At 48.2% G+C, this 23,945-nt stretch overlaps 7 protein-coding genes across 7 annotated transcripts; 5 read left to right on the forward strand and 2 right to left on the reverse strand.

The window, feature by feature from the left end:
- Window positions 1-812: 812 nt before the first annotated feature.
- Window positions 813-3,241, reverse strand: BC939DRAFT_449341 (uncharacterized protein). Its single transcript, XM_051555369.1, has 7 exons — window positions 2,864-3,241; window positions 2,605-2,764; window positions 2,128-2,512; window positions 1,723-1,999; window positions 1,616-1,626; window positions 1,510-1,531; window positions 813-1,410 (listed from the first exon to the last, which is right to left on the reverse strand). The coding sequence occupies exons 1-7, from the start codon at window positions 3,018-3,020 to the stop codon at window positions 1,190-1,192; spliced, it is 1,233 nt and encodes a 410-aa protein (XP_051412963.1). The 5' UTR covers window positions 3,021-3,241; the 3' UTR covers window positions 813-1,189.
- A 179-nt stretch (window positions 3,242-3,420) lies between these two features.
- BC939DRAFT_515441 (beta-lactamase/transpeptidase-like protein) lies at window positions 3,421-5,471 on the forward strand (the record flags this gene model as incomplete). The annotated part of the gene is made up of 4 exons (XM_051561144.1): window positions 3,421-3,723; window positions 3,822-3,944; window positions 4,115-4,700; window positions 5,089-5,471. Exons 1-4 carry the CDS (start codon window positions 3,517-3,519, stop codon window positions 5,469-5,471), a joined length of 1,299 nt encoding a protein of 432 aa, XP_051412964.1. The 5' UTR covers window positions 3,421-3,516.
- Window positions 5,472-9,931: 4,460 nt separating this feature from the next.
- On the forward strand, window positions 9,932-11,417 carry BC939DRAFT_449348 (uncharacterized protein). Its single transcript, XM_051555370.1, is given in 2 exon segments — window positions 9,932-10,433; window positions 10,451-11,417. 2 exon segments carry the CDS (start codon window positions 10,399-10,401, stop codon window positions 11,367-11,369), a joined length of 954 nt encoding a protein of 317 aa, XP_051412965.1. The 5' UTR covers window positions 9,932-10,398; the 3' UTR covers window positions 11,370-11,417.
- A 1,400-nt stretch (window positions 11,418-12,817) lies between these two features.
- On the forward strand, window positions 12,818-14,679 carry BC939DRAFT_449350 (Mif2/CENP-C like-domain-containing protein). The gene is made up of 4 exons (XM_051555371.1): window positions 12,818-13,637; window positions 13,724-14,029; window positions 14,133-14,290; window positions 14,401-14,679. The coding sequence occupies exons 1-4, from the start codon at window positions 13,076-13,078 to the stop codon at window positions 14,575-14,577; spliced, it is 1,203 nt and encodes a 400-aa protein (XP_051412966.1). The 5' UTR covers window positions 12,818-13,075; the 3' UTR covers window positions 14,578-14,679.
- Window positions 14,680-15,642: 963 nt separating this feature from the next.
- Window positions 15,643-17,730, reverse strand: BC939DRAFT_449355 (uncharacterized protein). Its single transcript, XM_051555372.1, has 7 exons — window positions 17,573-17,730; window positions 17,398-17,466; window positions 17,271-17,304; window positions 16,975-17,155; window positions 16,671-16,868; window positions 16,425-16,592; window positions 15,643-16,322 (listed from the first exon to the last, which is right to left on the reverse strand). The coding sequence occupies exons 1-7, from the start codon at window positions 17,601-17,603 to the stop codon at window positions 16,026-16,028; spliced, it is 978 nt and encodes a 325-aa protein (XP_051412967.1). The 5' UTR covers window positions 17,604-17,730; the 3' UTR covers window positions 15,643-16,025.
- An 829-nt stretch (window positions 17,731-18,559) lies between these two features.
- Window positions 18,560-21,598, forward strand: BC939DRAFT_449357 (uncharacterized protein). Its single transcript, XM_051555373.1, has 3 exons — window positions 18,560-20,303; window positions 20,391-20,438; window positions 20,537-21,598. The coding sequence occupies exons 1-3, from the start codon at window positions 18,737-18,739 to the stop codon at window positions 21,520-21,522; spliced, it is 2,601 nt and encodes an 866-aa protein (XP_051412968.1). The 5' UTR covers window positions 18,560-18,736; the 3' UTR covers window positions 21,523-21,598.
- A 246-nt stretch (window positions 21,599-21,844) lies between these two features.
- On the forward strand, window positions 21,845-23,906 carry BC939DRAFT_449360 (uncharacterized protein). The gene is made up of 8 exons (XM_051555374.1): window positions 21,845-21,905; window positions 22,093-22,210; window positions 22,334-22,413; window positions 22,506-22,522; window positions 22,615-22,626; window positions 22,735-23,134; window positions 23,239-23,392; window positions 23,511-23,906. The coding sequence occupies exons 2-8, from the start codon at window positions 22,168-22,170 to the stop codon at window positions 23,765-23,767; spliced, it is 963 nt and encodes a 320-aa protein (XP_051412969.1). The 5' UTR covers window positions 21,845-21,905; window positions 22,093-22,167; the 3' UTR covers window positions 23,768-23,906.
- Window positions 23,907-23,945: the final 39 nt, after the last annotated feature.

The following is a 23,945-nucleotide window of genomic DNA, read 5'->3' on the forward strand; positions in this document are numbered from 1 at the left end:
AGATAGAACACATCCCTGTTTGAAAGCTTCCTCAGACAACCTCCTTTGAACTTGGGTCTGGACGATGGTAATATTCTGGACATCTCCTCGAGAAGTCGAAGGGCTTGCTTGATGGTCGATGGTTTGTGAGCTTTCATGTCGCTTGGGATCGTCAATGAATAGTGGTAATAATAATAAAAATAAAAAAATGGCGATTATGTATATATGATGGAGGAAGTAGCATGCTCGTGAACATCAAAAATCCTCACATAAAGCTGGATCTATCCTATGTTCTACTAATGTGGTGAGATTCGTTAATGGGAGGGTCGTGGTCGCGTTGTTGGGCTGGCATGCTCCATCGAGTATAAAATTGCAAAACATCCGGACAATTTTGGGAGCCAAGCTGACCTTGTGCTGTTTTTTGGAGATGGTGGAGGAACCTATGGAGTTGTAAAAGTGCCCTAGAAGCGCGTCTTCAGTATTCCTCCAGATCTTTTCGTTGTCGTTCTGGTGTTTAGAGCGGTTTGTGCACAGAGAGTTGTCGGCATTTTCGAAGGTGACGTCCGCGCATCTATGTTTGCCTAGGAAAATATCCGTTGACTTTTGTATCTTTCGGAAAGGCTGTATTTCGAGCAAGGTCTGGCTTCGGGCTGAAGGCATCAGAAGGTTTGGGACTGCACGATAAAACGACGTTTCAGGACCGACAATACGATATAAGTCTCACTTATTCACAACTTGGCAATACGGATCACACTGACCGACTAGGATTAGATATTTATGGCGAAGCCGGTCGAAGATACCAAGTAGCACAAAGTACATTCCGTCGTAGGCATGGCTGAGGACAGCTGAATTTTGCGTCCGTCGTTCGTCTTTGACGCGCGACGCGTGTGTTTATTTCGTGCTGGCGGCGCCCATGTTCCTTTCACAAATCAATCTATCGTTGTCCTATCAGTTTCAAGGTGCAATTCAAATTGGGTGCACATGCTGCTCTTCTACTTTTCGTACACCTTCTTGGGGAAGTACATGTCCTGTACCGCGGTTTGGGGCTAGCGGTAACCAGGCTACCTGTGGGCGGTATTCGAAAGACTTGGCGAGTCCTTTGCTCATCACCCAGTCTGGAATGTAGTTCAGGACCAAATGGCGAATGAGCCGCTCTTTCCAGGACTAAACATATGCAAAAAGTTGAAAGTTGACTTGAGAAAACGGATAGTTATGTCGCTCGAATCTGTGCGAAAAATCGGGTTCCGTGTTTTACATGGCCAAAGATGACTTTCGACATGTCTTCGCTTCGTGCGTATTGCTCTTCAGCTCGAGGGTATCGTTCCCTGTAGTAATCTTGGAATGCTGCTTCGATACACTTAGGGGTTGAGTCGGACATGTTGTATAGGCAGTTGGCGAGGACGACCGCGTCATGCATCGCGTTCACAGCGCCTGTTGAAAGTAGAGAATGTTTTTAGAACAAAGCTGTGAGGTTGACGCATAAGCTAGGGAGAAAATATTACTTTTAGTAAATTGAAAAGTAGTTCTGACCTACACCGGCACCAGGGAGCATCTATAAAATGGATAGGAAAACGCCTTTTAGTAATACAGTTTCATGAGAACGCGCCCTTACGTTCTGCGTAACCCAAGTACTTGCCTTGTGAGCCGCTAATGAAAGCAGTACGACAAACAGTAGCGGTGTTAGCACAAGACAGGTTCCAGCTGCAAGCCAAATAAAACTATCGACTCTTTCGTCTCCCTTACCGTCTCCCAGAAGAACCGTGCGGCCATGATACCATGTCGAGAACAGCTTAGCCTCCAAGAACACCTTCGAGATCAAATTTCTTGGAGTCGCGTCAACGATCTCGCGCATAGTGCCACCCCATGCGCAGGGCAAATCCCGCAGCTCTTGGATCATGGCTTCGCTCGATTCGGGGCCCCACTCCGAGTTGCGGAACTGCTGCTCTTTGGCGTCCGATTCAGAGAGCTGAATCCCCAGTCCCCAGCAGATCTGGTTGTTTGGCACGCTAATCACACTCCACTGCATGGATTAAATATGAATGTGTGTGAGAGAGAAAGAGAGAATGACCTGTCGGTAAGTGACGTTCTACGGAAAGGGGATGTTATATAGCAGAGATACGACCAATGTGTAGAGGGTAGAGGACTTACCCCCATGCCTTTGTGCCCAAGGATTTGCGCAAAATGGCAAAAGTCATCCTTCAGCTGTGGGTATTTTTCTGGATCCTGAGGCTCAGAAATACCTACCAAACTAATATATCCGACCGAAAGCTCACCCAAGTCGCTTTTAGGAAGGAGTTCCTTCTTGTCAAGATTCTTGTAAAGACTTTGACGCACTGCACTGTAGGCACCATCTGCTCCAACGAGAATGTCCCCGCTGTAGGATGAATTGTCTGCGCAAAAAATGCGCACCTTGCCATCGCTTTCCTCTATGCGGAGGACTTTTTTTCCAAGACTGATTTTTTGGGCAGGCACTTGCTTGCGCAAAAGCTCGTAGAGCTGTGGTCTTGCGATCAAGATGGTGTTATATCCAGTACTAGAGAGAGAAAATCAGAGAGAGGTGAGGACGGTGCGCTGCTGTTTTTGGTTGTTGAAATACATGCATCAATCAGCTCAGACGTCTCTTACGTTGCTTTCTGCTCCCCCAGATTGAAAGACCCCAACTTCTTGACATCGACGTTGTAAAGGTCAAGCGAATTACATGGAAGAGATATTTTCTTTAACTCTTCCATCAGACCGAGTTGTTCAAAAACAGGAAGGATGCTCGGTCCGATACTGATTGCCGCCCCTTTGTAATGCAGATGGATAAGAGGTTTGATGCACAACAAGAACGTTAATAAGACGTTTGGAATTCAAGAGGGTCATGTACAATTGAAGCTGGCAATACCTAGGGAACGCAGTTCCGATGCACGTTCGAAGATTTGGTACGGGATATCGACTCGCTCCAGCAGTGCGGCAAGCAGCAGGCCTCCGAGTCCAGCACCTGCGATCAGCACATCGGGTGCGGTGCCATTTTTTGCAGTCACAGCCTTGGTGTCAGACATAGTTTCTCTTTATTAAAGGCAGCAAGCTGGAAAGTGAATGAGATGAAGGAAGAGGAATAAGATGGCGATTGCAAATGAGATGATGGGCATCTACATCTATGGCACACTGAACCACCGTACATGTCTTTTTTTTGACAAGCACTCCAATACGATAGCTCACAGTGCACAGAGAAATCTGAATAGCACAGCATCCACCATCCAACCACTTCTTGAGATTTCATTGGACAGAAAAGAGTTGAAAGTTGACAATAAGGTTGACTATAGTCGGTACAACATTGAACGGCAATTCAATTGGCACTGCAAATCAAAACTGTTTGCCAGATGAACACAAAATGCCAGGCATGCACAATCGGCTCGTACCATGGCGTATGCCACTTTCCCTCAAATTTTCCTGACACAAATTTCCTTGGCGCCTTGGGTGGTTCCTTTTTTTTAAAAAGTGCAACTGCCCACTTTCCCTCTCTCTCTCTCTTTCCTCTCTTTGCGAAAGTTCACCATGCAGTTCCGTCGTCGGCCCAGCACACCCATTGCTCCCTCCACTAGTATACCTACAAGCGTCCTCCAGACATGGACTGAAGATATTGAGAGAGCTCGTATCAGCGTGGAAGTCCAGGGCATGGCAGTCGCCGTTGTACACCGAGGAAAGATTATCTACGCCAAGGGGTTTGGCAAGAGGAACGACGTCGACCCCTTCACGCCAGAGGTATGGCCATATACCAGAGAGGAGATAATTGTTGTTCGTTCACTCCTTTTACGTTACCACTCACTCTTCAATGCGCTACAACGCATGTTTTCTCGTAGACCCTCATGCCAATTGCGTCCATCACAAAGTCCTTTACAGCTGCTGCAGTCGGCGAGCTAGTTGGAGACAACAAAGCCAAGTGGGAAGGCGTCCCTGTGAGCGAGTATTTGCCAGAGTTCCAGGTCAAGGACCCATCTTAACAAAGGAGATGACCTTTATCGACATGCTCTCTCACCGCACAGTATGTATGCGTGAACCTTTGAGCGCCGATCTCTCAATTTTTTTTTACTGCAAGGAAGCCGCGCTCTTACACTTACAATGGAATGTTCTCACAAATCCTCGACATCTTTAGGGCCTCCCTGTTCTGGATCTCCACTGGTACCACCGTCTGGAGCCACGGATTGAGCTCATCAAGCAGATGCGGCACGTCGACGCAGAGGCACCTCTCCGATCTGAGTACATCTACAACAACGTTATGGTTTCGGTTGCAGGCGAGGCTGCAGCACGGATTGCCGGTACCACCTACGAGCAACTTGTCCTGGATCGAGTCGTCCGACCGGTAGGAATGGCGGAGACGGGATTCTCAAACGTAACGCTCCAGACACGACCCAACCATGCTCTGCCGTACATGTGCAAGTCGTTCAGGGACGCCCAAATGGGCTGCAATCATCGTTTTCCACTGGACACGCTTCCAAAATCGGATGCCCCGGCTGGCGACCTTCACTCCAACGTCATTGAGCTTGCCAATTGGGCTCGGGTGATGATGCACGACGGCGAACTCGACGGGAAGCAGGTCCTGAACAAGGAGAGTATCCAGACAATCAAGACTGCCTACACTATTACGAGCAGGGCTCCTCGCGGCCCAGAGTTTAGTATTGGTGCGTATGGACTTTGCTGGGGCATCGAGCATTATAAGGGCCGCCCCACCGTTCAGCACAGTAAGTTGTTTTCGTTTTTTCTTTGTACACCATTTGCTGTTTTTTTTTTTTTTTTTTTTTTTTTTTTTGGGTTCGATTGCTCTACATCTCTGAGTATGGATATGAATACCCTTTTTGCTCATTAGGTGGCGGCCTTCCTGGATACATCTCCCACCAGTCACTCTTCCCGAGCGACGATTTTCAGTGGTTGCTCTCACCAACGACGCCTTCAACTGCCTTCCCATGTGGCTGCCATATTACTTTGCTGACCAAGTCCTCGGCCTCCCAAGGACCCGCGACTGGCTATTTGATGTTGCCATCACGTACACGAAGTAGGAATACGCTGGGATTGTGCCGTCGAATTTACCTCCTCGGATCAAGGACAAACCCACGACACGCGACCTCACAGAGTTTGCAGGCGAGTACACGCACCCTGTCGCAGGCAGGATCATCATTGAGACGCCGAAAGAGGAGGACGATGACGAAGATGAAGACGCAGAGGATGGCACGGCTTGCCATCTCAAGTTTTCTTTCAACGCCACCCAAGGAAAGCTGCGCCACTACCACTACGACACGTTTGTCTTTTCGAACGCTGCCCGTGATGCTGTGCGACTCGAAATGATTGTTACTTTTCTGCCAGGCGACGATGGAAGTGTTCAGCAGTGCAGGCTCTTTTATGATCCCGATCCCATCATCTTCACCAGGACCACTCCAAGCGCGGTAAACAGCCTTGGAGGAGCAAAAAAATATCTCAGGAGAAAAAAGCTCTTGTCCCGGGTGGATTGGCTCTAGATTATTATTATAATACCAGTAGAACTGCCTGTAGCACACGCCACAGGTCCGAGGCAAAAAATAAAATAGCTTTATTGCACTTTTACAAAATATATATATATATTGCAGTTCAGCAGATTCCTACATGCGATATTTCGCGTATAAACGCCCTCCTTTCCATCTATGGCACCATTTTCGACCAGAACCTTGAGGTTGTCTCGGTATTTGCAACGCGAGAAGCCGACATACAATTGCCCAGCACCAAAGACGTGCTGAGGAAGATAAACACCAACGTGGTCAAGTGTTTGTCCTTGCGCCTTGTTAATGGTCATGGCAAGCGCAGGCTTGACAGAAAACTGGCACCTAGTGAACTTGATTGGCGTAGACCCGTCGTCCAGGGTCGCGAGAGATATGCGTGGAATAAGCACCGTTCGTCTCTTAAAGTCACCGTTAAGGATCTCGGCACTGATGTATCTCTGACGGAGTGCTCGAACAATCAGACGGGTACCATTGCAGAGGCCGAATTTGCCGTCCATGTTTCAAAGGAGGACGATGGGTTGGCCCACCTTCAACAGCAGCTCGTAGGGAGGCATACCTGGAAGATTATTACATGTTAAGCTTTACATGATCTGGAGGGGATTTTGAGGGTCTAATGGGCTGTACGACTTCCTGTCAAGACCTGAGCAGCAATTTCAGATGACGCAACTACGATCATCTCCTTCTCGCGCCTTCCTCGGATGTGGGCAATCAAAGTGTTGTACAAAAAAGACTTGTCCGTTCCTCCTGGTCCATCAATAAAAAACACCTTTGCCGTACTTCCGTCCTTGTTATCCAGCGCTGCTGTGATTGCAGCGTACAGTGCTTTTTGATCGTCATTGCAGAGATCCAAGTCATGGACCGCCTTAGCTGCAAGTGCTTCGGTGTCGAGCTCTGCATGTTGTCCAAGTTCGTCATTGTTAGGTTGGCGATTGATGAGGTTGCGAAAGTCTCGAGACATCTCTTCATAGACCGCCAGACTGATCCCAGCTCCCTTCAAAATCTCGTTGACGTGGAAAAGCGCAGTGCTCCTGGCGTCCCCTTCTCATTCGGGCGATCTCCAGCAACGTACAGAAAGTCTTGAGATATGTTATCAGCGAATGCTTCCCATACTTCGGGAGGATTGGATGGGCTGCATAGGTATAGAATCATGGCGAAAAGATGGTGTAAGGTCGTGGGACTTCAACGCCTGTTACCAAATCCTCAGTGAAAGGCCATCGCGCAAGGGGCGACGCATCTCAATCCTTTGCGCTATTCCGGCGAGTGTGAGCGGTAATTATGTCAGCGTGCCTGGCGAGAGACATAAACTCGTCCCATAAAAAATAAAAAAAAATAAAAAATAAAAAATATAATAAAAAAAGAACTTGCCTTTCAAGCGTATTACTGAGAATCTTAGGGCATTCCTTGAATATGATTCAGGAGTGGCCAATTTGGGCGCATCTGCATGTCCGATACGCTTGGAGAGATCCCGCAGCAGGGGCAGGTGCCAGGTCTGCATGCTCTGGTTCGTCCAGATGGTGATTAGCACGCTCATACCCCTGCTGCCTTTCGCGGGCGCACTGGGCGGCATAGGCGGGAAATAGTCCAGCACGTCTGGTGAGAAGTACATCAGCGGTTTGTTCAGATTGTCCGTAAGCCCATCCCATTAAAAAAAAAATAGAACCTGCCTTTCGAGCGCGTTCTTGGGATTCTCAGGGCAGTCCCTGAAGGTGATTCTGGAGTGGCCAGTTTGGCCGCATATGCATGTTCGAGCTGCTCAGACAGGTCCAGCAGCAGGACTATACATTCGATAGATTCGTGTCGAGTCAGCATGGGGACCAATATTGATGTAAAAAGTAACAAAGATACACTTCACATACGCTTGGTTGCACGTTGTATCCATATTCTCGGTAGTCAATGTAGGAGAGATGCAGTGGTTGAGGGGGGAGCAGGGGTAACGGCTTTGAGTGGTAAGGGTCAAGCAGTGAATATGCAAGGATGAAGGGTGCTTGGCAGCGGTGGATGTGGAGGAAATTTATTTTTGGGCGAAGCAAGAAAGAGCATTGCAAAGGGCCATCGAGATCTTAACAACAAAGAAAAGTACTGCAAATTGATAAATTTATTAGATGTCTTCAAAATCCCCCAAATCAACCTTGTGTAACTCGTCAAACTCATCAAACCACCATCGATATCATTCATCATACCTCAGACTAAGCATTCACTGTGGTTGTTGCGGTGCGAAATGAGCGAACGACATGGTGACATGAAATACCCTTTCGGACATGTGTAGTAAGTCTGGTGGTCGTGGTTTTTCTTGCACTTTTCGCACATAGGCATGTTGAAGGTGCTTCAGATTAGGATGGCGGTAGGAGGCGGTGATAGAGACAGACAAAGAGAGAGAGAGTTGATGAGAGAGAAAGACTTTGTTTATTTTTTTTATTTTTTATTTTCTGGCTCTCGAGTGCATCGAGTCTATGAGGGAGAGAGATTCTTTTTTGGTGGACTTGATTCCGACTTTGAGCATCTTTGAAAAGTGGTAACGGCACGAAAACGCGATCTTTTCCTTGTTTAGCCTCTGAGAAAACCGATAATCCATGTTCAAATCATCATCCTCATCAAACTCGTCTTCCTCAACAAAATCATTCTCCTTAACTACTTGAAAACGTCCCTGAATCCCTCGTCCCCGATTGTTTTCATGGCAGACTCAAAAACCGACTTGAAGGGGCCTCCGGTATTGCACATGCTAATATAATTGAGGACGGCTTGCTTAAATACCGTGTCTGGCGGTGGGCATGGTGGTTGACGGGAGGTTGGTTGATGGTGATGGGCTAATGAGTTCAAAACGAGGTCATGCAAGAGCTATAATTTTTTTCAATTGGATTGAATACTTCAGACCGAATCCTACCTACATCCACATTTGAAAATTTTTATCATTTATAAAAAATGTACTGTAATAGATTGCCCCTTATCAGTAGAAGAGGTTTTTTTTTTCATATCCCTGGCATGGACCTTATCAACCATAATTCACTTAAAAAACTTCAAGAAGATCTCTGAGGGTAGCATCGTGGGCTTGTACAGAAAGATTCTGGTCAAATCTGGACCCTTAAGCAACTAAAAGCCAACATTCATTATGCACAGGACAAATACAAGATGGCCAAGGTTATGACCAAACAGACAAGTCAAGGTACCGACGAGGATGGGACGTTGAGGAAGAAAATGCTCCAAGAGTTCCCCTTCTACAACTGATTCGATGTTGTCTATATGTTGGATGCTGTCATTAATGCCAATCCTCATCCATGATCTCCTCTTGTGCACCCTGGTGAATAAAATTGTGTAAAACAACACACGCTCGAATCCAGCTAGCGGTCGCTTTCATATCCTTTTTGCTGGAAACTGTGATAGTTAGATTTTGTACGGAGTGGAACTTGAGCTTGAGTATACCGAATGCATTTCAACCACAACCCTAGCTTTCCTATGACAAGTGTTGAACCTTGATTCAGTCCCAGTCGGGTTCTTGTATCACAGGATAATGGTGGTTGTTAGACCATAGACAGCGTCCGCGAGCAGATACTCTTATCCATGAAAGAATAGTTCCTTTCTTGTATAAAGATAGGTCCTTCTGTATTCCAGCGAGTCATGCATGGAGCCAGAGTAACCGGTAGAGAAGTAGGTGAAGCGTCCCAAGTGGTGACATACGGCCGTTGTACCCATTATATACTTGCCTTTGCGTGTGGTCCAAGCATTCGTCTCCCACAATGGAGCTATGTCAAAGGGAAATGGAACACCGTCGACAGCACCAATTGCATTGCAAAATCCATGCTGAGGTTTAAAGGTAGACTTAATCACATCCCTTGCAAGGATGGGAAAGTGATCGTCGAAGAAAAGGTCACTTTCTGCGTCCGAAACTTGCAGACACATCACGCAAAAAGTTGGTGTCATCAACGCATCGGATTGGTAAATCTCATTTTAGTGCGCATAATTCCACAGCTTCCTTGACCAATGGATACTCTCTCTGTCGCAGAATTCGGCTACCTCAGGGCCCTGTCGTTTCTCGCCATTGGCTGGCTCTTTTCGTCCCTCGCCCTCGTACACAGGACGTGCCTCTGCAGGGACAATCGGGAATGTGCGTGGGAATGCAGCCTTTCCTGCCTGTGCCTGTGCCTGTGCCTGTACGCCATTGGATGAGCAGTTGGTGGCAAAAACACATTTGTGAGGTAATCGACGCCACCAAGTGGCATGCTTCGTTTCCAGAATGGCTCCCCATACATTGAGGACAACTTGAAAATTCCGATTTGGGTCATTATACGAACTGGGCAACATTCCAGTGCACTGAGGGCCTTGGACTACCTGCTCCTTTATTTCATCGACTGCATGCTGCTCCTTTTTTCATAGCGCTGGTATCCTGCCTAGGTCAATCCATCATCTATCATGTTCCCATTATTTGTTTTTCCTCCTCCTTCCTTGCACTTCCCCCTCTTTCATTCATTGCTTTTCCCTCTCACAGCTGCAACCTCAACCTCATCTACGTACACTTAGATCACAATGAAGCTACTCCCCCGGTTGTCCGTCGCCGCCCTCATGGTCGTCTCCTCCTTCGCAGGACGAAGCTTGAAGGACTTTACTGCTGATCCACAGATCCAAGCTGCCGCCCCACATCTTATCCAACTGATTAGTTCTCGCCCTATCGAATACGCATTATCTCGCAGCGGCTCACCTAACCCACCCACCGGCAATCACGTACCGCTCTTCAACGACATTGTTGAGATCGTGTCCCAAACAGTTTTCACTCCCAAGAGCAAAGAAGCGGACTGGTCACGTCTCGAAGCCGCAAAACTCAAGGCCATTCAAGCCCATGGAGAGGAGGCGGTCTATTCGTTTGCGGATCTTACAGCCATTGACACGCATCGCGCTTTACTGATAGTAAACACCATCTATGACACCGTTGTGCATCTACCTCCCAGTAGCAAGGTTGCCTATGCTGCAAGTACAACCAAAAAATCATTTTCATTCTGGGACTTTATTGGATTTGGCTTGATCAAGTCCTCAGATGCCGTCAGGGGTGTCAAGTCCTTTGTCTCTCCACAGAGCGGCGGATGTAACACCCAGGACACGGTCTATCTTAGGAGTGTCAAGGAAATTGTTTACTACAGCTCTTTGACAGACGGGGTCGCCGGAGGAGCCATGGCTGCGGCGCCAAGCAATTCAGCCGTCAAGTCACTGGGATTGGGAACGATTATTGCGTCCGTCGGTAAGCTCGCAGTCGAGATTCATATGGCTCAGTCGATCGCTCAGCTTGCGGGACTAGACCCCTTTGACGAGAGTGTGAGGGCAATGGTCTACTTGGCACTTGCTGCAGATTCGCCATCTTCGGACTATGCCCTTACTGCGAGAGATATATTCAAGGTAAAGAGCCGAGGTATCGCCAGCAAGGTCTCCATGGAGGCACTCAGATTTTTGGAGCGGGAGACAGCATTGGTGTTGATTACAAAGGGTACGGGGCGTATCATAGGACAGGGAGCGTTCCCGAGTATGCCGGTAGTGCGCAACATCTTTGCTTTCAGCAGAGACGTATTGAATATGAATAGCGTTGGGGATGTGTTGAAGTACGTGTTCTGTCCTGGACAGAACAGCGAGCCCTTATCTGTTGAGGATGACAACCTTGAGTCTCCTTCGGATCATGATCGGAATGGTGCAGCTGAGGATGTGAGCATAAACGAGAACCATGACGGCGCGGTTGAGGACGAGGAGGCAGACGAGCACGACAAGAATGAGAGTTATGTGGAGCAGACTGCTGGCGATAACCGTCCTTTGGGTGGGGGGCAGAAGGCCTTTAATACGCCTCAGGGCGTAAACCAAGTCGAACAACAGAAGGCGGCCGGGGAACAGAAGAGGCAAGATCTGTAGACCGTGAATGCAGGGTCACGTTCGTATTGGCTGATTGCGACAATAAACAATTTTCTATATTTTAAGCGCGTTCGGGTGATTGTCTACTCCTATCATCGCCACCAACTTGTGCCCTGCATCGAGCTGGGTCCTTTTGAGCCGCTCCCTCACAGTCAGCTCAGCAACAGCGACCAATTGAATCCTGATATCGAGTGCTGCCCCTCATGTCAGCCATGGACGCATATCAAGTAAGTGTTCCATATCTGCATCGCGCTGACATAAATGTACGTTGCTTAATAAGATTGCTTAGCCGTTCTGTTGGCCAAACCTGCTGATTTAGCACGTTCAACTAGATCTTCGGGCAAGGCCAGTTCGCTATCATGATGTCGGCGTTCTCTGGAGGTGAGCATGATGGTTCTGCGTCATCTTTTTTTCTTGTGTTATCGTTTGTTATCGGTGCACTCACTGCGGTATGTGCCCTTCTACACTTGGCTCCCGCACACTTGGTTCTCGCTTATAGACGCACTGGCATAAGGATCAAGTCAAATGTAAAGAAGGACGCGGATGGATTAGACAACATCGACGATTTTTGGGACGACGGCAACGACGATGGCAGTCAGGGATCCGATACCGCAAAAGGGGTGCATTATGCTACTCCGATACCCACCCTGCTCAAAGGTCACTCCACGCCCAGAATCCGACCCGCCGAAATGAAGAACTCGAGCGAACGCCGGCTCGGCACACCAGCAGCGCACAGGAAACACAAAGCGCTACCAGCTTCATCTGCACAACACCTCCAGAAACAAGTTACGGATACATGGCGCTCAACGCTCGTCAGCTCCTGGCTGACCACCGGCACTATGTCGACGGCAGTTGACCAGCCGCTCTTGCGTCCAAATAATCAAGCGTCACTGTCAGCAGACACCGCCTTTCAGCTCCATCAGACATCAGCAACCATCAAAGAGATTCGTCCAGTCTCCCAGCGATCTCTAACTCCGACAAACCATGACTCTGGCATATCAACGACCTACGAACCTTGTACCACAACGAATTCGAGCCCGATCTCAAGGAATTTACTTCCAACATGGAACTCTTCATTCCTGGCTGGCAGACTCGACAAGCCATTATACTCTACGCCAGCAGATACGCAGCGTGATAAGTACAAGCAACATCCTGGCGACTCCTTTGGAATGCTATGTTGTCCACGCGCGGAGAGTCCGACTCGCTCACACCATGTTGAAGCCGGACGCCTGACGCCTGACTGGGTCAAAAGGCAAGTGCATGCTACACATCAGCAGCCAACGCGGCCCGTAGGCCACGTCTTATCGCACAGCGAATTCTCGAAAAGCTATTCACAGCATCTTGTGGATCAGGGCTCAGCGCAGATCTACAATTATTCCGCAGAACACGCACCAGCCACTTGCCCCGCAGACGGTGAGGGTGAGCAATACGGAGGCACGGAGGAAGACCAGGGCGAAATTTATGACGAACCGCTCGACAACTACCTGAAGAGCAGGGCGATCGCGTGGGCGCAGAACGTCCGTCAAGAGCCGGCGTCCAAGTTTAAATCGTCAGCTTCAAGTCTACGATCATCAATCTCGCGTCCATCATCACTGAACCCAGGTCTACCCTCATCCGCCTCAAGCCAGCCTTCATCGCGTGCCCGGACAGAAAACGACACTCCGAACAACCGACGGCTCCTCAGCCAGGAGCTTGGAGAACTAGAAATGAGTGTCACAACTCAAGAGAGCTCGGTCATGCAGAAGATGTTTAGCCCTTCTCTGTTCTCATCTGCACCGAAAGCTCGCGTCGCAAAGCCTTCATCTTCGGTTCGACCATTATCGCCTCTGCCCTCATCAAAGACGAAACTGGCTGGAAAGCGGAAGCAGATGCCACACGAGGCCCACGATTCAGCATCAGAAGACGAACGATCGGCAAAGCGAAACCGCCGCGCCACCACATTCTCTAGGGCCCAGGCGAACCAGCAAGCTCAACGTTTCACCTCTAATGAACACTGGAATAACATCAAGGATACGGACGAGGAAGATGCTACGCTTACTCAGCGCCATGATGCGCATAAGAGTCAATTCGAAACTCATACGGAGCAAAGGAGTAACATAAATGAATCTGCAGATGATGCCCCATTGAAGCGAGGACGGAAGACAATGGCCACTGATAGATCGCGGGCTGGTCCCAAGGAACGAGGCAGAGATTATCTCGACAGATCTCTGAAAGACAGACATTCTGTCCCGGTATCACCAGGGCCTAGCGAGGAACGGATGGACGGAGGTACCTACTCTGACATTTTGTTTTCAATTGTTCAACTCATGTCATGGTAGTAGAGTTTAATGTCATCGGATCTTGATTATCTCTAGTTCGTAAAAGTCGGCGCACAAAACATCGGCCGCTCGAATATTGGAGGAATGAAAGAACCATTATAGACCCTAGAGAGGATTCTGGCCTGCACAACAACCGCAAACAAAAGCGGCAAAGACGTCACTTATCTGCAGAGACGCAGCCAGCATCAATGCAAAAAAACTCGCGAGGGGCGACTTCAGACGAAGAGAGCAACTTAAGCGGAAGTACAAGGCCTTATGAGCTGGAAAGCAATGGATTTATCTGCGACGGTCCACAGCTTTGTGAAGCAGTTGACTTTGCCAAAGGCGGTGTCATCATGCGAAGTCAGTAGCCGTTTTAAGTCGGACAAATCTTTTGCGGAATACAATGAAAGTATAGTGCATTTGCCTAACGATAACCCGTTTTTCATTGCATCTGCGACAATAGAACTTGCGGAACCAAAGGGATATGGCAATTACCTAGATGCGCCAGGTGGCGAGTATCAATACCATCGAGGTCTGGAGGACCTCGACATTTGTTCAGGGTTCATTCGTATCCCTGGTCTAGGTACTAAACCAAATAAGAATGCACTGAGGGCCTCTCTCGTAAGTTGTGGTGTCGCTGTGGTGCTCTAATATATATGTATATAGCTTCTCTGCTGTGCAATACACGAGCTTGTACTAACCCATATATTTCTTTGTGCATTGTTGTATAGACGTTCTATGTTGTCAAGGGATTAGTCCAGGCGACGATTCACAGAAACAGCATTATCTTACCGGAGGGATCGCGTTTCATTGTCCCACGCGGAAACCAGTACATGATTAGAAACCTCTCCAGAAAGGAATGTCTTTTGTTTTTTGCGCAAAGCACCGCTTCAGCCAATAACCACTAATCGGCTGCATGTACTATACACACCACCAACTTGTACCATACACCACTGCTATCCTCAATGTCAACTTTAATGCTCAATAAAGACGTCTCATTTCCACACCTTCGTTTTCGTCATCCTACGCTGCTGACTTTACCGCTTTATGCCCGCACTCTTGTTACGTTTCAATTGCGGAGCAAAGCAATCTGTCATTATGTCGATCAATAAGATGGCACATATACTTTTCGACAACGATATCCATGTTTCGTTATCTTCAACAAAGTTGAGAAGGAATAAAGCAGGATTGAGCAATATTCAAACGCATGATTTATGGATAAAAGGAGGAGGACTTGATGAAGGGGAGTAGGAAATAAGGACGGAGTATGCGATAGCCAGTTCCTGCGAACTACGGTGCTTTTGCTTTGAACGCGATCCAGCGTCGTTTCAATTACAGGCTAGACGTCGCGAGTGGTGACCAAAATGATATTTCGATTCTCCAGTACTCTATGAAGCCCATCGACTAGCATTTTTTTTCTGGATGCTTTATGGGATGTTGGGTTGTCGCACCATGGACGATGCGTAAGAGAAGTCTACGATAGAGTTGTCTGCAGCGGACCACTGCAGGCCATATCCCATACGAGAAGAAAGGAGATATAGTCCATGGTGAAGATGCACCACTCATAACAAGGACAGCGCGCGTCCATGTCTTGTGAAACTCATGTGGATCGAATCATGTTTGGATGATGATAATCCTCGCCATTTCTTTCTGCTGAATAGGAGTTATTGCTGCTTTAATTAGATCGCGATATGATCGCGGTACGCCCATCAAGGACTTTGTGGGCGAATGGCTCCGCATTTGTCATGTCACAGCAGGTGTTGCACTCTGAACCATGTTGAAATAGCCTTAATCGCGATAAAAATGAGAAAAACAACAACGCTAACAGCAATGATAGGCCTATTCGACGGCGTTTATAGTCGTATGTTCCTGAATCCCCGTTGCTTGAAGTAGCGGCATTAGCCCAATGAGTACCATTTGAAGTAAAATGAAGTGGTATAATACCGGGGCACAATTAATAGAAAGATACAGTTCTTCAATACAAGGCGCATGATGAAGATGGATCAGAAAGTGGCGGTCGAAGGTCATGGCGGCAGTCCAACGCCTGCTTACGGGCTGAAAATAAAAGCACACTTGTAAACAGAGAGAACCTTTAGAGAACAAGTGAGATCCTTGAAAGGCAATAGAATGCCAGGTAAAAAAGGTCGACTACTTAAACGAGGGAGTGACAATATGGTTTACTTGTATCTCTTAAACAAAAACTCTTTCCTGGTTATGGGTTATGCAGGTCTAATGTCCTGGTCCTGAAGTTATGCGGAAAACACCGCCTTTCATCGAGCTTTTTTATGATCATTTCTCTTAATCGCTCCCCCTCCTTTGAAGGTGAGCAGCAAAAAGTTCATGACTTTGTTCCCTTTTACAGCTTACTGCTACTCGCCATCGCCTTGTACTTTCCAAATAGCTTTACAATAGGCCCGGGCGCGTCCAATTCCTTCAAAGCTACCTGGCTTTCAGATGACCAGCCAATATAGGGTTTCATACGACTGCCCTCGCGACGATAGATAGCCTCTGGACCCTTGCCATCACTCTTACTGAGCGAGCTACCTCCATCCACTGGCAGATTGATCCCATTGATGTACGATGCTGCGGGTGAAAGCAAGAAAACAACGCTCGCAGCAATCTCGGACTCGGTACCCATGCGGCCAGCAGGGTTCTACGAGAATTGTAGAGAAAAATAAAGTGCAAATGAGCGCCACCGTAATTGTTTTTTCAAGATATGAAAAAAAAAAAATAGAACGAAGGAAAAAAGGAATACCATCCATGAGCTGGCAAGGAATCCATCGAGAACTTTTTCCGGGTAGTTCTTCATCCCAGAACTGAGGATCATGCCGGGCGCAACGCAATTGACCCGGATCCCATTGTAGGGCCCCCACTCGACTGCCAATGTCTTGGTCATGTTGATGATTCCTGAGCGAGCTGCGCCCTAAAAAAAGAAAATAAATGAATGGAATGCATATCTTGTTGGCAATAAAGGATAAAATAACCTTGAACATATCCATACCGTATGCACCATGCCTGGGAAGCCATTTCGACACTCGGCAACAATATTGACTATGCTCCCACCATGTTCGCCCATGTATCCATCGAAGGCCGCTTTGCATAGGTTGAAAGTCCCCACTAGGTTTAAGTCTACAACCGTCGCGAATCCCTTGGGTGACATCTTGGACGCCGGTGAGTGAAATTGACCGCCTGCATTGTTCTATACTCGAAAAAAGAGCGATGTGGGTGAGGAAACGAACTTGCGCGAAGGGCAATAGCGAGAAATATGCAAACAAAGTATAGATAATAGTAAAAAACAAACGTACGACTAGTCCGGTGAGTTTTCCATGCTTGGCAACGATCTGTTCGACCAGTTGTTGTGCCTGAGCAGGGTCCCGGATGTTGATTGTCATAACATCGCATTTTCCTCCTAAAAGCCCGATCTCCTCGGCTGTACGAGTCAGCTGGTCCAGTTTCCTCGCTGCGAGGACCACCATCGCGCCTAGGCTATTGATTTAATATTGCAGGAAATCAAACACAGTGATATGAAAAAGGTGATGAGCTGCAAAGATCGGAAAAAAAAAGAAATGTTTGCGCGAACTAGAGAAAGACATCAACGTACCTAGCCAGCTCGTGCGCGATGCATCTTCCAATACCTGTTGTTATGGCGAGAGAAGAGCAAAAGATGTGTGATATAAGGATCTGAGAAAGCAGGTACTAGTGAAAGATAGAAAGGTTGTGCCTCTTACCTGTGCCTCCGCCAGTGACCAATATGACGTGGTTCTTGAACAGGCTCTTATTGAAGACAGATTTGTATCCTATGATGGCAGCGAAAAGCCATGTAAGTCCCGACAGCCATGTTTCTGGTTCTGGGCGAAGCAGCAAGTAGTGAGCCGAGATTCCGGGTATATCTTTTAGACTTGCCAGGAGAAAGATTAGGCGGAAGCGATTGCATTACAGAAACAAGAGCTGCTTGGAGGAATGAACAAGGAGGAATCGAGAAAAAGAGATTTTAATGAAGAGAGATGCAACAGGAGAGGATGATCTGTATTGCGCTCGATTTCACTATAAGGTGAACACCCTTCCGGGCCCAAAGTGCACAAATGATTTTGCTGTGCTGCATTACCACGAATAAACCAATTGCCAGCAACAACCGATCTGACATACTGTATCTTTATTAACAACTGAGTGTTATGAAGTATATGGCCTTTAATATCAACTGAGTAAACGTCTAGATTGTCCAAGAGTTGATCATGAAGGCTATGGAGGAAGCAGGTTCAAAATGGCCGTCCTGGTGGCATAGGCTCGCGAAATACATGGAAGCGCCTGGTATGAATCGCTGCCCGCAATCCGCACTTGTGATCGATATCGATGAAGACAAGGAAAGGCTGGAAGAAGTACTGGAGGAGACTGTAGCTGGGAATATGGATACAGACCAGCCGGAAGTGAGTTTCATTCCAAAGATGAACTTGTTATGAGCGATATGGAAATGGAGGGGGCGCGCCTGGGATGCTGCCGCACAGAAATCCATTGACGGTTCTATGCCCTTTGTACCATTCGAAGGCGAGCATCCACGAAGGAGTCATCAAGTAAACGACAGTCAGCTGCAACCCCCATCCATTCTGTTGCTGTAACTGCAAGCGTTCTTCTCTTCTAACCCATATCGATTAGTGCATCATGACTCTGCATGTTTGTTTGTGCAGAACATCTGTAATCATGACCAGGGCCTATGCATTACAGGCTGATATCAATCATCGTGTCTCAATAGTCTTCTGTGTTGCTTCCTGGAGCATCCTGGAAAGCGTTGCAGGCGTTGTCGAAATCCGCACATCTGCGCACGTCAGGTGACGTGTTAAAAAAAAAGAAAAAAAAAGAGTGCTGGTGTGGGAAAATGAAGACATAGTGGTTTCTACGCTTTCTGCACTCCATCTGTACTCTCTCAGGATCAACTTCATCAAGGCACATCAAAAGGCACAGCGAGCACAGTTTTCATTCATCACCAAGGGAAAAACAGGAGACTACAGGACTATTATTTCTTCATTGCTACCGCTGTCAACCACCACCACCACCACCACCCACAGGGATACAATGCGTGACGCTGGAAAGAGCTCCAGGGACGGAGATGATTATGAGGAGCAGTTCCTGCATCAGACCATAGGAGCCTCGCGCATCCGCTCTCATTCCACCAAATATGGCTCACACAAGGTCAGCCGCCACCATCACTTCACATCCACTGCCCCATCATCCTCACTACCATCAACCTCTGCTTCTGCACCAGGTGCTGCAGGGACCTCGGCCTCCTCTGTTTCTGCATATCTCGAAAATTTGCCATCACTCAACCTCGGTGGCACACCACCACCAAGACCTCCAAGACCGCCCGGTGGACTGCTCGGCATCAGCAACGGACGAGGCATTGGCTATGGCAGAGCGCTAGGAAGCAGTTACGACAGCCCCTTGACCATCCATGATTCCTTCAATGGCCATGTGCGTAGCGGAGCCAATCTTTATGGTGGCAGGAGCCAGAGTTCAGGACTGGTACACATCAAGCCATCTTCAGGACATCATCGACCGTCCATGTCAGTCTTTCCGATCCAAAAGGCACTCGAGATTGCCATGAAAGAATCAAGACTACTCGCAGCTGCGTCCTCGCGGGGCGGATCAGGATCCTCTGGAACGGGTATGAACACTGGTACAACCTTTGTGAGAGAATTGAGAAGAGCACGACACACACGCGGTGCTATTATCACAGAGCATGGCCCAACTCCCGACATTTCTCTTGATGAAGAGGAAGACGAGGAGACCCATGCTGCGGATGCGGATACCGATGTGTATGATGCTAGAACAAGTTCGAGTCAAGGTCAGGGCGGTAACAGTAGTCGCAGCGACAATGCCATGGAGTCATTTCAGTCCAGAGCAACAGCGCGATTCGACAATCTCGGCAGTGACCGGTCACACGATATTTCGATGGGCGAAAGGACAGGAAGTGGGCATGTGCATGGCGATATCAGGATCCAGCGACCGGCCATTGCTTCTTATGATTTAAAGACACACTATCCGGGCATTGCTTATCTTCCGCACAACGCCGCTTCATATAGCGGTGTGCTGTCTCTGCATTCGCCCAGGTCTCTCAGAAACGTGCCGTCGACAAGCATCTGGAATCAGTCGTCAGGGCGAGGGTCAGGGTCAGGACCGTCACCAGGATCCGCATCCGCAGCAGCACTGGCATCCACTTCAATTTCATCATCAACATCTTCTGCATCCGCCGCCGCCAACACATCTTCCGGTCGTTTCAGCCATGCATCGCTTGGCACACTATTTATGTCTTCAGGATCAGCAAGCGCACCATATCAATCTCACTATTCACCTGTCTTATCTTCGTCTTCTACCTTTCCATCTACGCACGCTCTTTTCTCGAACCATTCGACCCCCTCCTCGTCAATCCCGGATATGACCTCTCGATCAGCCGTCCACGCTGTCCGCGAACTGTTAGATTCATATCCTGCACCCTCACCATACTGTGTTGACGACAAGAAGCGGTCGCCGCTGCACTTTGCTGCTGCGTCCGGAGACCTAGAGTTGGTCGAGTTCTTGTTGGAGCGAGGAGTACGACCTGACTGTGGTAGAGATATTGCAGGAAACATGCCTTTGCACCTTGGTATACCCTCATTTCTGTTACTTTCTCACTGGTGCGTTATCTACTGGTCAATTGTTATTTCTAACCACCTTTCTCTTCAATGCTTAGCCATCATATCCAACAGGATTGATGTTGTTGCTGCTCTTCTGAAAGCTGGTACGGCACCGCTTCCGGCGCTCACTTCCAAATCGAACTGGGACTTAGTTTATGAAAAACAAATTGAGTGCTGACTAACACCTTTTTGGCGAACATAGGAGCGGACATGACCCTGGCGTCACCGATGACACATAAAACGCCGCTGGACCTCGCAGAGTCGAGATTGAGCTATTTGCTGTCAAGGGCACAAGAGACCATCAAACAATCTCGAGCTCAGTCCTCAGAATCATCCAACTCTGGAATGCTCGATCTCCATGACAGCCAGATTGCCACACTGTCATCGTTTCAGCACGCACCACCGACACAGTCACCGGCATTATTATACCAGATTCGAGGGATCGTCAACTTGCTACGACCTTATGTGGTTCGACAACAAAAGCTGCAGCAGGGAGAGCGACAGAAGGAGCGACAAAAGGAACGGTCATGGGAAAGAGCAGACAAGTATATGAGGCAACATCAAGGACAAGGTGGCGGGTCTGGTCAAGGACTCTGGCGGATGGAGGCCAACTCGGATGACAACTTTGGAGATATGGAGGACGAGGATGAAGATGACGAAGAGGACGACGATCATATGGATACGGGCGACAGGCGGCGACTTGTACGGAGCCGCTTTACTGTGGTGGATATGGATGGAGACATGGAGTTGAATGATGATGAGGATAGCGGTTTTAAGGGACGACCGCTGCACTCGACTAAGACAAAGAGATCGGCAAGGCGTCCTATACGAAGGATGGATGCAGATGAGACAGAAGAGGCGCTGGAGAATCTGATGAATGGCCTGTCGCTATTAGAGGCCAACAGGAAGCAATTAGAACAACAACATGCCCAAACCCAGACACAAGGACAAGGACAAAATCAGGACCAACAGGCACTTCAACAGCTGCAACAGTCGTATCCACACACACACATGCATTCACATTCACATTCGCAACAAAGTGGTGTGTCAGATATCGCAGACGGCAATCTGGCGGACAGTGAGTTGGATCCCCGAAGCGAGCAGGAGGTGGATGAGGCGTTACCGGACCTGCTAGAGCAAGTCCAACAGGTGCTGCAGGCCATCAAGCTGAACGAGAATCAGGGATAAGTAGGCAAGCCATCTGGGTTCTCTCCCTCCCTTCTTTCTTTACTGAAAAGATGAAATAAAAATAATTGACCCCCCCCATTGTACTTTATCGTATTCTGCGTATTGTGCCTGGCACTGGCCGATTCTCAATTGTCGATTGTCATCTATGACGCATATTGGTCTTACTTGACCTTAGTTGTTCCTGCGTAGCTGTCTACGCCCATGGCGCGCCATGCGAGCAATTGGCATTATAGACTGCAAAAGACTTTTGTGCAACATGGCACGGGGACAGACCATTTCCATTAACATAAAAATTGGAGTGGGGTTCGATTGCGCCCTTCTTTTTAACTTCCTTCGACTTTGGTTCCCATCGACTTTGGCTCCTTCGACTTTGCTTTCCAGTGGTAGCATACATATACAGGCGCTCTTTCTGCTACCCTCATTTCTCATCTCACTCACGCTCACTCTCATCTTCATCCTCACCCTTGCCACAACCTCATTCTCATTCTCATCCTCATCCTCATATCCCATTCCTCATCTTCATTCCCATCTCCATCCACTTCTCACTTCTCACTTCCCAACGCTATGCAGAGCAACCAGGACGACGAATTCCAGCAGCTGGAACATGCCAGGGTCGTGGGAGCGCAGCCCAAGAAGAAGGCTGCCATGAACCCTAGCAGCAATGTCACTGTGCAATCCCATGCACAAGGTATACTTTCTTCAGTTCATCAACCTGCACTTGGCCAGCAAGCAAAGCATCTGCGCATCAAGATATTCCCTCGCCCTACGGCGTGACAGACGGACTGACAGAGCTACGACTTTAACCTGATAGAATTCCCTGCACAGCGTGTCAATGGCTTCTACGGAACCATGGTCAATGGTTTTGGCAGCATCATCGGAACCCTGGGCATGGTAAGAGCACCTCTGCTGCTTAAAGAGGTACCCATTCATCCTGAACGTCAAAGCACAATATTTACGGGTTTTGTGTTTGACTTTGGCAATAGATCCCGTGTTGCATCTGGTACGCGCTTTGTGTGTATGTTTACGGCTATGGTGCTAGCACAATTCTGACTTCACTGTTATCTGTTTCGTTGGTTTCACCTTGTCTTTCAGCTGTCCGAACCCGTAAGTTGTAGTCCGCCATGTATCCACAAACAACCTTGTCTGTCTTTGCTTTAACGGACTCGTGGCGCTAACATATTATCTACCTCTATTTGTCTCTCTCGCCAACAGATACAATACAATTGAACAGGGCACCATTGGTCTTGTGACCAGGTTCGGTCGTTACTACAAGACCGTGGACCCAGGACTCATCCGCTTAAATCCGTACACCGAGCAAGTCCAGAAAGTAGACATGCGTGTTCAGATTTCACACATCTTGAATCAAGTCATCATGACCAAGGATAATGTCAATGTGCAGATCGACTCGATTATCTACTGGCATATCATTAATCCATACCAGGCGCTGTATGGCGTCTCGGATGTGCGCGTGGCCCTGATCGAGAGAACAAAGACGACGCTGAGACAAAGTCTGGGAGCAAGGGTTCTTCAGGATATCATTGAGAACCGAGAGCAGCTTGCGCATGAGATCCAGGAGATTATTGATGCGCCCGCACACGCCTGGGGCGTCACTGTAAGTGACCTTGAATGGTGATTTAGAAATAATCCAGGAAATTGACAGGGAATATCATGTATTGAAGAGATGGTATTTCGAACTTCGCTTTATATGTTGTATAGGTCGAAAGCATTTTAATCAAGGATATCCAGTTTTCGAAGGGTCTTCAGGAGTCGCTGTCTTCTGCCGCGCAAGCCAAGCGCCTTGCAGAGTCCAAGGTCATTCAGGCACAGTCTGAGGTCGACAGTGCCAAGCTTATGCGACAAGCTGCCGAATGTACGTTTCGGGAGTCCGAGAAAAATACAGGGCATGGCGACGGGAAATCACCACATCAGCTAATGCCATTCTTCCTGGTTCTTTATCTTTTTCTTTTTCTTTCTTTTCTATTTTTCAGTCCTGAACACACCCGCCGCAATGCAGATCCGCTACTTGGAGTCCATGGCTGCCATGGCTCGCCACAGTGGGCAAAAGACCATCTTTATGCCTACATCAGATGATGTCAGGACGCATTTCCACCCTGCTGTAGGAAGCGCAGTGGCCCCTGCAGATGGCAGTTCATCCTCGGCCGGGTTCTCGATGCCATCTATCTCAGTCGCTGGTCCAGGTGGTAGCCAGCAGTTCCTGAGCTATCAGAACACCGGCAAGAACTAAACCTAAGTTCGCCAGTTCGCTCAATTAAGTCCTGAGCGAGTCAATTGGAATGTGGATCCATGGATTGACCTTGAACACGATGTTTGATATGATATGAAGGTCACCCACACTAATAAAACCTAAATGTCTGCGTAAACGAACATCCACACATCGCCCAGGGCGAAGCGTAAACTTTAAA

The sequence above is a fragment of the Gamsiella multidivaricata genome (assembly GCF_025024155.1).
Source record: "Gamsiella multidivaricata strain RSA 2152 chromosome Unknown BC939scaffold_27, whole genome shotgun sequence".
Classification (NCBI taxonomy): Eukaryota; Fungi; Mortierellomycota; class Mortierellomycetes; order Mortierellales; family Mortierellaceae; genus Gamsiella; species Gamsiella multidivaricata.

Bases quoted from the DNA above. Each gene is read 5' to 3' on its own strand.
- BC939DRAFT_449341 (XM_051555369.1), bottom strand. From the start codon at position 3,020: ATGTCTGACACCAAGGCTGTGACTGCAAAAAATGGCACCGCACCCGAT. The intron at 2,513-2,604 runs GTAAGAGACGTC...TTCTCTCTCTAG, and splicing joins CTGGGGGAGCAGAAAGCAAC to TACTGGATATAACACCATCT. The intron at 1,411-1,509 runs GTCAGAACTACT...TACTTTCAACAG, and splicing joins GCTCCCTGGTGCCGGTGTAG to GCGCTGTGAACGCGATGCAT.
- BC939DRAFT_449348 (XM_051555370.1), top strand. From the start codon at position 10,399: ATGACACCGTTGTGCATCTACCTCCCAGTAGCAAG.
- BC939DRAFT_449350 (XM_051555371.1), top strand. From the start codon at position 13,076: ATGAGTGTCACAACTCAAGAGAGCTCGGTCATGCAGAAGATGTTTAGC. The intron at 14,030-14,132 runs GTCAGTAGCCGT...CTGCGACAATAG, and splicing joins AGGCGGTGTCATCATGCGAA to AACTTGCGGAACCAAAGGGA. The intron at 14,291-14,400 runs GTAAGTTGTGGT...ATTGTTGTATAG, and splicing joins ATGCACTGAGGGCCTCTCTC to ACGTTCTATGTTGTCAAGGG.
- BC939DRAFT_449355 (XM_051555372.1), bottom strand. From the start codon at position 17,603: ATGCAATCGCTTCCGCCTAATCTTTCTCCTG. The intron at 17,305-17,397 runs GTAAGAGGCACA...CCATAACAACAG, and splicing joins GGTCACTGGCGGAGGCACAG to GTATTGGAAGATGCATCGCG. The intron at 16,323-16,424 runs GTATTCCTTTTT...CAATTCTCGTAG, and splicing joins TCCTTGCCAGCTCATGGATG to AACCCTGCTGGCCGCATGGG.
- BC939DRAFT_449357 (XM_051555373.1), top strand. From the start codon at position 18,737: ATGCGTGACGCTGGAAAGAGCTCCAGGGACGGAGATGATTATGAGGAG. The intron at 20,304-20,390 runs GTATACCCTCAT...TTCAATGCTTAG, and splicing joins AAACATGCCTTTGCACCTTG to CCATCATATCCAACAGGATT. The intron at 20,439-20,536 runs GTACGGCACCGC...TGGCGAACATAG, and splicing joins TGCTGCTCTTCTGAAAGCTG to GAGCGGACATGACCCTGGCG.
- BC939DRAFT_449360 (XM_051555374.1), top strand. From the start codon at position 22,168: ATGAACCCTAGCAGCAATGTCACTGTGCAATCCCATGCACAAG. The intron at 22,211-22,333 runs GTATACTTTCTT...TTAACCTGATAG, and splicing joins TGTGCAATCCCATGCACAAG to AATTCCCTGCACAGCGTGTC. The intron at 23,393-23,510 runs GTACGTTTCGGG...TCTATTTTTCAG, and splicing joins TATGCGACAAGCTGCCGAAT to TCCTGAACACACCCGCCGCA.